The sequence below is a fragment of the Lontra canadensis genome, unplaced genomic scaffold (genome assembly GCF_010015895.1).
Source record: "Lontra canadensis isolate GAN:19392208 unplaced genomic scaffold, GSC_riverotter_1.0 scaffold120, whole genome shotgun sequence".
Classification (NCBI taxonomy): Eukaryota; Metazoa; Chordata; class Mammalia; order Carnivora; family Mustelidae; genus Lontra; species Lontra canadensis.
In genome coordinates this window covers 584,775-595,518 of record NW_022631114.1, presented here as the reverse complement: position 1 = coordinate 595,518, position 10,744 = coordinate 584,775, and the positions used below count along the sequence as shown (strand labels likewise).

Here is a 10,744-nt window from a genome sequence, read left to right as displayed (position 1 = left end):
AACTTGTTACTGTCAGATTTTTTATAATTATTCTTGGGTCTGGTTGGTGTTTAATGGTATTGCATTGTGATCTGATGGCTCATGTTCGTGGTTCCTAACAAGGATGTAGGTATTTTCTTACACTGCTCATTTGTATCTCCTCTTTGGTGTTGTGCCTATTTAAGCCTTTTGCTTATTTTAAAAACTACATTGTCCCGTTCTTATTGATTCCTAAGTGTTCTTTATATACTCTGGGTACCAATTCTTTGTTTTACAAACTTCTCCCACATTGTGGTTTTGTCTTTTCTCCTCACCTTATGGTATTGTTTGGTAAACAAAAGTATTTTGTTTTGGTAAACAATAATTTTATTTGGTAAAACAAATTTTAATGTAGTTGAATTCATTGATCATTTCCTTTATGGCTAAAAAAAAAAAAATTGTTCTTGACCCCAAAGTCATAAAAACATTCTTCTGTAGGTCCACGCATTTTATCTGAAATTTTTGCAGCAGATGTGTTTTGGAATACAGACTTTTTCAGACATTGGGAAGGCCCAATGGAACACATACAACATATTTTTATAACTCTCAACAAGAACTGGAAGAGCACCTCTACTCAAAAACCAATATTCATACATTATTATTTCTGCAGCAAAACATACGTAGTCACCTAATATATAAATAATGACTATAAAGAACTTCATGACACTAAATCACATTTTCCACCTAATGAGTTCCAAAGAGTTTGGTGTTTCATAAGTGTGGGGTTTTTGTAATTAGTACAGAAGTTATGGAGGCCTCATACATAAGGACAGAATTATTTCAAAGGTTAGAGAAACTTACTGGTGGAGCCGTGGACCTGGAATTTGTGTGGGAAGATTCTTTACTACTGATTTAAAATATGGTTTGGAAGATTCCTATTTTCTATTCTTGAGTCTGCCAGTTGTGTTTTCCTTGAAATTTGTGCATTTACCTAAATTTTATTTGCATTGAATTGTTTGTAAGATGTCGTAACTTTTTTGATGTCTATAGTTTTGATTACTAATATAGGTTAACAACTCTCCTTGTATTGTTCAATACTAACAGATATTTGTCAATTGTATTCATCTTTTCTAAAAAAAAAAAATCAACTTTGGGATTTTTAATCCATTGTATGCAGTGGTCCTCTAGTAAATTGGCTGCAAAGATAACAAAACAAAACACCGGCCTGTTTTTTTTTTATTTCCATGGAGTGAATACTATCATTATGGACAACTTCAAGCCACTAATTTGAGGTTAGTGGCCATGGAGTAGGGGAGAGGTATGCATAATTGGTTCTCCTGTATCAGTACAGTCTCTGGCACATTACTTTTGATTCCCATTTCATTCATTCCTGCTCTTAATATTATTTCTGTCATTTTACTTCCTTTAATCTTGTTCTCCTTTTTCTGACTCTTGAAAATGAATGTTTAAGCTAAAGACTTTTTAGCCTCTTTCTTATATATTTTGTGCTATAAATTTTCCTCTAAGCCCTGTTTTAGCTGCATCACACAGGCATTGCTATTGTATTTTATTGTTCAGCTCAACATATATTCTATCATTATGACTCCTCTGACAAGGGTTTATATGGATTTGTTATAATTCTTTATTGAATATTCTAGCTTAAATGCATAATGGTCAAAAAACATGTGCTGAATGATTTCAATCTTTAAAATTTGTTGTGGGTTGCTTTACAGCTAAGTCTGTGGTTGATTGGGGGATGATGCCATCTTTGCGTTCCAAAAAAATGTACATTCTAATTTTGGTAATGTTCTGTGTATGAGGTCAAGTTTATTAATCATGTTATTCAGATCTTCTATATCCTTATTGATTTTTCTTTTGTTTGTCTTAAAAATCACTAAGAGCAGCACCTGGGTGGCTCAGTGGGTTGAGCCTCTGCCTTCGGCTCAGGTCATGATCCCAGGGTCCTGGGATCAAGCCCCACGTCAGGCTCTCTGCTTGGCAGGGATCCTGCTTCCTTCTCTCTCTCTGCCTGCCTCTCTGCCTACTTGTGATCTCTGTCAAATACATAAATAAAATCTCATTTAAAAAAATCACTAAGAAAGGCTTATTAAAGTAACCTAATAGGACTATAGTTTTTTGTCATTCCGTCAAGTTTCACATATTTATCATTAGGTATGTATAAACTTAAAATTTTAAATGTATTTACTTTTTCAACTCTGAAGTCACCCAAGACTCTTTCCATCCTTTTACTATCTCATCAGTCATACTCAGGAGATATTATCTTTACATAAACTGCCCTTGGTAGACACAGTGTAAAAGAAAGGATGAAGCATTCCACTGCCTTACAGAGTCCGCTGACCTGCAGAAGGACTCTCCATACTGTAGAACATATGTTTGGGGGAACTTGGCTTCACGCAGCTACTCTGGAAACCTGCATGTACTTAATTTGGACAGGAGCAAACACCAGCACTGACTGCAGAGCTGTAGGTCGCTACAGGTGTTAGAAGCTCTCACTATGGAGTATTATGCCTCCATCAGAAAGGATGAATACCCAACTTTTGTAGCAACGTGGACAGGACTGGAAGATATTATGCTGAGTGAAATAAGTCAAGCAGAGAGAGTCAATTATCCTATGGCTTCATTTATTTGTGGAGCATAACAAATAGCATGGAGGACAAGGGGAGATGGAGAGGAGAAGGGAGTTGAGGGAAATTGGAAGGGGAAAGTGAACCATGAGAGACTATGGACTCTGAAAAACAATCTAAGGATTTTGAAGGGGTGGGGGGTGGGAGGTTGGGGGAGCCAGGTGGTGGGTATTAAGGAGGGCACGGATTGCATGGAGCTCTGGGTGTGGTGCAAAAACAATGAATACTGCTACGCTGGAAAAAAAAAAAAAAAAAAAAAAAAAAAAAGAAGCAGCAGCAGCTCTTCAGCGTGACCGGAGGGCGCATGCGGACTTTGTTAAGAGACCAGACCCCGGACGACTGATCTTTACCCATAAACGCGATTTTACAGATTCCGCTCGGACACACGAACTTTGTGTATCAGAAATACCGTCCTTTCAAACCTACCCGAAGCAGCTCTTCTCATTCCTTTATCACAATACCTTGGTGTTTGGGAAGTCAAGAAAGCCACGAGTAAGACTAAACAGAAAAGCAAGTATTTTCCTCCGTTCTCCTCGTCTGAACTACCCTCCGCAGATCTCAGAGCCAAGGGCACAGCGTCTGTCCGGGAACTCACCAGGCTGGCGTCTCCACGGCCGCATCTCGGCCGAGCGGGTTCTGCTCCGCGCTCTCACAGCGTCTCCGAGCACCGACCCAGGGGCGTCCACGAAGCCGCCAGGGCTAGCGGTCCCGACGCTGAGCGACGTGCGGGGACGAACCCTCAGCCGGACCGGGAGCTCAGGGCCTCGGTTCACAGCCCGCTTCGCTTACTTTCCAGATCTCCCGGGTCCCCCAGCGCTTGCCCGCTCCGCCGGCCACCCAGTCCCGCCCGCACTCCCCTCCCCTCCCCCACCCCGCCCCCACCCCGCCCCCACCTCCTCCCCTCCCGCACCTTCGACTATCTCCACCCGGAGGCCTGCAGCCAAGCTGTCACCGTTAGCGGGTTTGTCTAGCGCTCATCCCTTGGCTGCAAATTTCCACCCCAAACCGGCTGGTCCGGCCGGGCTCGAAACTCAAGCCCTCCAGGCGGCGCGGGTGAGATGTGCACGGAAACTGAGAGTCACGAGAGGAGCGGGTCCCTCGCCGCGGCTGAAAGCCTCAGGGAAACAGGTACGGGGACGCCCTAGAGGTTGAGGCCGCTCCGAGCTCCGACACAGCCCCGCCCACTCCCCCACCGTCACACCCCAGGCCCCGCCTCCTCTCCCCTCCCCCGCAGGTCCGGAAGGAAGTCGCTGCAACAGGTGAGAGAGCGGAGCCGGAAGTCCCGCCCTCCTAGAACGGTGAACGGGATCCCGTAAGGGTCATTCCAAGTAGGAGGGCGGATTTTCCGCGGGACGTGCTTCCTTGGGGTGGTGAGTTCTCCGCAGGACTCGGCACCGGACCCCCTTTCCCCGCAGTTTGTTGAGTTTCATGACCCTTTCCTCCCGTCAGCGCCGAAGGGAACCCGGTCGCAGGCGGGCCAGAGGCCAGCTTGCGGGTGGGTCCCGGCGGGCGCGCGTGTTGGAGGCTGGACCTGGCGGTTCCGACTCTGCGCGTCTCGGGCTCCCCTTCGGCACGGCTGGTAGCTCCGCTGGCGCTGCCGGGTCCCGTCGACGCGTGCGCTTCCTTGTGGAGCGTCTGGTGTGCAGGCCGCCTTCTACATGGGCGCGGCTGCCCCCGTCTTACAGGTGGGGACACGCGCTCGAGAGGCCCCAGGGACGGGACTGAGAGCGCCGCCCCCGGCGGGTCCCGTGTCATCGCGTGGGGGATGAGCTCTGCCAGCGTCCGTTTAGAGCTGGGTGATTTCGGTGGCGCCGTCAAAATCCCAAAGCGGAATTGTAGAAAGGGGCTGGACGGGGAGGACGGACAGTGTCAGTGCCCCGCCGTCTCCGAAACAAGGTCCTGGTTCACACCCGGTGTTACTTTGGTCAACAGCGTGGGCCCACGAGGGATGGCAGCCCCGTCCATGAAGGAAAGACAGGCGTGCTGGGGAGCCCGGGACGAGTACTGGAAGTGTTTGGACGAGAAGGCAGAGGACGCGTCCCAGTGCGAGCAGCTGAGAAGCGCGTTCGAATCTAGGTGTCCCCAGCAGTGGGTAAGGCACACTCGACGGTTGTCGGTCACTGGGAGATGGCGCCGAGCTGAGAGGGTGTGCGGTGGGCTGAGGGGTGAAGCAGGCGGAGGCTCGTCGGATCCAGTTTGTAGAGCAGCAGAGAAGACCCTGCCTGGTCATCCAGACTTGGTTTATGTTCTTAGGTCAGGCAGGCGTTTGGGAAGCGTCACCTGACCCTTTAAAGGTCACTGAAAACAAACCTGTGAATGAGGCCCAGAAATTCCAACCCACTGAGTTGGTAGATCCCTCCAGGATCCTAAGAACACTCCTCAGTGTGGGGCAGGGGTTGGCAAATTCACTGGCCTGGAGCCTCTCTCAGAAATGAAGCATTCTCTATTGTGCTCCCCAAATCATGGGCTCATGTACCCAAACTATTATGAGCGGTTTAGGAAGTAGGAGGACGTTCCCATGATAGGTGCTGCCCCAGATGCCTCCCTGACCGCTGTCCTGCTGTGTGCTGCCTGTCCCTGATGTGGGAGTGGGCTGGAAAAGGGAACTAACAGTGAGGTCAGTAACTTGTCCGGGTTCCATGCTCGACACTCCTGCATCTGTGTCCTTTCAGAGGGTGGTTTGCTCTCATTTTCTGGAAGAGTCCGGGCATTGAAGTAACTTGCTCAGTATTGGTCAGCAAGTGGCAGGACGGTAATTCTAAGTCAGGCCTGGCTGGCTGGTGTAAGATTGGAACCTGAATTTGTCTGTGCGTTTCCACTCTGTCGTGCTGCTGGGCAAAGTACACCAAATAGCTGTGAGAACGGCTCATCTTAGGATGTGGCTTAGGGTCTCCCTGTCACACCTCACAGTTTTAGATGAGGAGCCGGAGGTGTGCAGAAGACCGCCAGGAGGGTGGGGGTCATGCTGGAGGGCTGGGCTGGGCTGGGCTGGGCGCGAATGCAGTCAGGAGACCGTGCTCTAGGTGAACGTTTCATCTGTAAAACCAGCATAATGAGGCCTACGTCATGGGATTCCTCTGAAGACTCCATGTCTAACTTGACATATAAATAGAAACGTGATTAATGTGGGGTTTTGTGATCAGATTGTTTAATGATTTAGGCGAAAACTGTTAGACATCCTGGTTTTCCCATTAGGGTTGATGCACTAAGAACAACTCCTGGTTTAAGAAGTAGGCGGAGAATGTGGAGCTTGGTCTGTCTCACACCTGAGTCCATGAGGGTTCTGGTTCCTTTACTATCTGTGCTGTCCCCTTCTTGCTGGGCTCTCTGGCCCTGCAGTCACTGAGAGCAGGGTGCAGCTGAGAACAGAGCAGGAGCTCTGGTGGTTGGGGTATTGGTGGGTTCTGTTCTCATCCCACCCCTGGATTTTCTCAGAATTTTGTCCCTGTGAGACCTTTTGACAGCCTTGTCATGATTTTCCACTCAGGTGACCTGTCATAATCACGTGGAGAGGTTTTTGAAGAGCTCTGTCCCAGACCTCCCCTCAGATTCACTGAAGGTCTGGAAATAGAACCCGAGCCTTTGACACAGCTCTGGCTCTACAGGTGATTCCGATAACCATGGTTGGGAATCCGTCTTAGGCCCTTTGGAAAGTCACGCTTCTGTCCTGCTTTATCCTCTTTCCCTCTCCTCGCAGACCCACTACTTTCTCTCCAGTCCGGTGTCTAGCAGACCCTCCCACTCCCCTTCTTTCACACAGCTTCTGTTCTCTGCATCATAAAGGGTTTTTCTCTGTCCCTTCCACTCCCACCGGGACCCTGGCTGAATGCCAGTCTCTCCAGGTTACTGTGTCCTGCTCACAGCTCATATACTGAGTATATGCTTGGAGCTCTTCAGATGTGCCCTCCACCTCCACTGTTCTCACGAGAGTGTCACCTAGTTTTGCAGACAAAGACATGGGTGCATTGAAGTGAAATCACCTGTAAGGACAGAGCCAGGACTGGAGCTCGGGAGTGAGAGTCTGGACCCCATGCTTTTCCCTTCTCCACATCCTCCTTCCTCCTTCCATGAAAATAGCCTACACAAGTCTCATGGTGTTCTAGAAACTTAGTCATAACTGTAGTCTATTTCAACACAAAAGCCCTATCTCCTTGGGTGCCTGTATGACCCTCCCCCCCAGGCTGTCCTGCTTGTCTAGCAGCCATGCCTGTTGGAGAGGTTTCCTGTGCAGCCGAGAATGCCAGTATTCTTCTAGGCTGTTCGCTCTCCCAAGGCAGTTTGGTCTCAGGTGTTGATGCCTCGTCCACAGCTCTGGCTTGGCCATTTCTCCAGCTCCAGAGGCACCTGATGAGCTGTTGCAATAGGTTTAGATGGTCCCAGGACCAACCTTGACCTCTGCATGTACAAGACTGAACTCCTCCCCATCCCCTACCCAGCAGGCCTCACCTCCCATGCTCCTAACCCCAGTGAAAGGCACCAGCATGAACACAGCCCCAGAGCTTCAGCCTTCACTGTGGGACTCACTGGAGGAGCATCCTCAGGAGGGAAGTGGGACGGCACAGCAGCCCTGTGGTGAGGGCAGGTCCCGTGTGTTTAAGGAGGAGCAAGGAGAGAGCAGCGGATGTTCGGATCAGAGAGATGATGGGAGGCTGGGGCGGTGGGCTTTACTGGGGCTATGGGAAGCCACTGGAGAGCTTGGAGTTCGGCAGGAAGGAGAGCTGTGAAGGTATGAGAGGGAGTCTGAAAGCGTGGTGGGCTCAGTGGGTTTCAGCATCAGGGTCTTATAGAGAGAAAGGGAAGAGGCTGGGGGGTGGCGGTGTTTGGAGAATGGGCTCTCAGAATTGGGATTATGGAAAGGGCGTGCTGCTTTGATCCTGGGAGTAAGACCGGTTGGAGGACAAGCTCACTGAAGAGGTCAGGGAGCCACCCAAGCATCAGGACAGGAGTCCTGGTGGAGAAGCGCACAGGCTGCAGAGCTCCAGCCGACCCCAGCAAAGTGGGGGGGTGCGGTGGCAGAATATTCTAGTTGGCTTGTGCAGCATTTGACAGTGTTAAGTGTTCACAATACGGTGTCCTTCTGCAGTGCCGTCCTCCTTCAACCTGCCCCCTCCTCGGGGATTGCCTTTGAAGTCTTACCGTAGCCATCAATTAGGAACGGAAAGATTTTCCCAGAGCCACGTGAGAAGGTGGGGAGCTACATGGGGGAAGGGGGTCAGAAGAGGAGGTATCGTCTGGGTCCATTTGTATCAGGCATCTTTATTAGCTTTAATTTTCAGTCTTGGGAGTACTTGTGTGTCTGTTTTACACAGGAGGACCTAAGGCTCAGGTGAGATAATTTGTTCAAGATCAGCTGAGCAGTAAAGCAATAAATTCAGATTTGTTATATAATAAGTATGCCACACAACTAAAATGCCAGGTGTCACCGGAATGAATTACTTTTCTTGGTGCTTTGCTGCTTTTATGGTGCTCAGCGGCCTAACCCGTGTGACAGGCCGACTGCGAAAGTCTGCTGGCTCATGGCTGAGGTGGGCGCGGTGCTGAGAGCCATCCTTCATCCCAGCGTCATCCAAGAGACTGATCCCAGTATCAGTTTCAGAAGCTGGGTTTCATATAAACCGTGGCAGTGTTTCAGATCCCGGCGTTCGCACTCCTGCCCCTGCGTCTCTTGTAAGGGTGTGGAAGGTGCTAGCACCCTAGTACAGTCTCCCTCAGTGAGTGCCCGTGGGCTCCTGAGCGGACAGGGAGAGCATGTGCCTCGTGCTGAGGATCCCTGACTGCTCCCCCAGGAGGGAAGGCTGGGCTGAAGTGCGGTTCAGGCGGAGGCCGGGAAGCACAGCGCTCGAGAACTAAGCATGTCCAGGACCCAGAGCCGCTCTCAACGGCCAGTATTTCAGGGACCAGTGGCAGATTCAGAGAGGACAAATGGGCAGAGATTAAGCCAAGAATGGCCTTGTCTCGCTGAGGAGTTTGGATGTTGACCTTACAGTCTGTAGGGATGCCTGGAAAGATCTTCCAGCCAGGGACATAACTGGATTTGGATTTTGAAAAGATAGTACTTGGCCGTGGCATGACTGATAGATTGAGGGGAGAGAAGCCAGTTCCAGTCCTGGTGCAGTAATCCAGGTGAGAATGGAGGGCTGTGGTGTCGTGGTTAAGAGGGAGTGGGACCGAAGTGTTTAGGTGGACAGTGGTGCAGTCACTGAAGGAAGTATTAGACGAGAAAACAGTCGCAGAGGAGCTTGGTTTGGGTATGCTAGTAGGACATCTACACCGCATTGTCAGGCAGGCAGGTGGAGATGTGACAGGATCGGTCACAAAGATCTGGTAACACTGGGTATCTTTTATGCAGAGCACCCCCCTCCCCGGGGTAAATCTGTAGTCTGGTAACCATGGAGACCGCACCCCAGAGGAGCTGTGGGTATCGCACCAGGTACAGGAAGGGAGTCATCCGAGGATTCAGGGCAGGGGGCAGGATGGAAGTTAGGTAAAATGAAATATCTCTGTGCTTCAATGAGCTCAGAGCAGGGCTGCATATAAACAGGTCATCGTCGGCTCTGGACTGAGAGGGGACCCAGGGTCTGATTTTCAGAATGTCACATTCAGAAATCTGTTATTTGAGCTGCTTCTCCTGGACTGGAAATCAAGGCTGCTGCTCTGTGTTAGATGCCTGAGAGCCTCCAGGCAAAGGTAGGATGTTTCATTTTTATTGCTATAACCTCCGAAATCAAATTTCTGATAGTCTGTGGTTTTAGAGGACAAGGCTTCCTGGTCAGTAAGACAGCTGCAGTCACTTGCGGGGACTGAGGACATTCCGTGGCTGTTGTATCCCTGGGAGAAGTGTTAACTCTGTCCTTTCGCGTCAGCTGGAGACAGATGTGTCCATTCTCGGTCTACTTTTCACGTAGGATTTAATTCTTAAGTTATGCAATGGAGCCTAAGAAAAGCTTTTAACAAAAGAACTAGTGTTACTTTTATCCTGACTGTGAAAATTTGTGGGGTTCCGCCTTCACCTTGTCTGCAAAGCAGCTCAGATACCAACACTGTGACAGCTTTGTTTGTGACCTTGATTTTCTACTGTAATTTTATTGCTTCAGGATATGGGGCTTTATGGTACTCAAATTCCTTATGGCAAGAGAAGGATATAAATAAGATGAAGTCTTTAATTGAAGTTTTATCATAGGCTCATTCATAGTTTTTAAATATAACTTTTAAACATCTGTCACAAATACCTGTTACTGGATGAGATAAACTTGATCATGGCTGATGAACTATAAAACTTATTGAATGTACAGTTGATAAGAAAGACTTGTACAAGGTCTTTCAATCATGAAGTTTTATGGCCTATGAACTCTGAGCCCACATGGCAAGATTCACATGTCCAATTCCAGGGACATTTCTCAAGGAGAAGGTTCATGGGTTACTTGAGTTCTCAACAGGATCTATAACCCAGAAGGGGGCTGGGGCTCACTGGTCTGCTCCATCGCTGGAGACTCTTACATGTCGTACACCTTGACTCAGTGATTCTAGAATACAGTCACTTAGGCCACGTACTCAACTTACATTGAATAATTTGTTATATTTATTTATTTATTTTTAATTTGTTACATTTAAATATGTGCTTTTGTTTAAGCTGCAAAACTTGCCCTTATTTCAAAACTTTTTTTCTCAACAGATAAAATATTTTGATAAAAGAAGAGACTACTTAAAGTTCAAAGAAAAATTTGAAGCAGGACAGTTCCAGCCTTCGAAAACGACGGCACAGTCCTAGGCTGCTCCTGAACTTTCCATAAGGTTTGACGTTATTCTGTCTGAACTTGCAAAATGCTCCCCTATAGGACAGTAATGGTTTGGATCATGTAAACAGCATGACTCGTTCAACGTAAACAATTCTTTAAAACGATCAAATAACAGAGATCCCATCATTCAGACTATGAAGAATCGAAATGCTTCGTTTTAATTTCATAAGAAAGCGATATTTTAGGAAAAATTAAAGCCTATTAAAAAACCTATGGTTTTTTTGTTCTGTTTTGTTTTGGTCGGAGCAGCAGGCGACGATCTAAATATAGGCGGACCTTGGAGGCATTGTAGGTTCGGCTCCAGACCGCAGCGACACAGCAAACAGCACAATTAAGCGAGTCTGA

General features: G+C 48.3%; 1 protein-coding gene across 1 annotated transcript; it reads left to right on the top strand.

Annotated features, from left to right (window-relative positions):
• The first annotated feature begins 3,889 nt into the window (after window positions 1–3,889).
• LOC116857204 (cytochrome c oxidase assembly factor 6 homolog) lies at window positions 3,890–10,472 on the top strand. The gene is made up of 3 exons (XM_032841113.1): window positions 3,890–3,973; window positions 4,536–4,695; window positions 10,276–10,472. Exons 2-3 carry the CDS (start codon window positions 4,552–4,554, stop codon window positions 10,369–10,371), a joined length of 240 nt encoding a protein of 79 aa, XP_032697004.1. The 5' UTR covers window positions 3,890–3,973; window positions 4,536–4,551; the 3' UTR covers window positions 10,372–10,472.
• The last annotated feature ends 272 nt before the right edge of the window (window positions 10,473–10,744 follow it).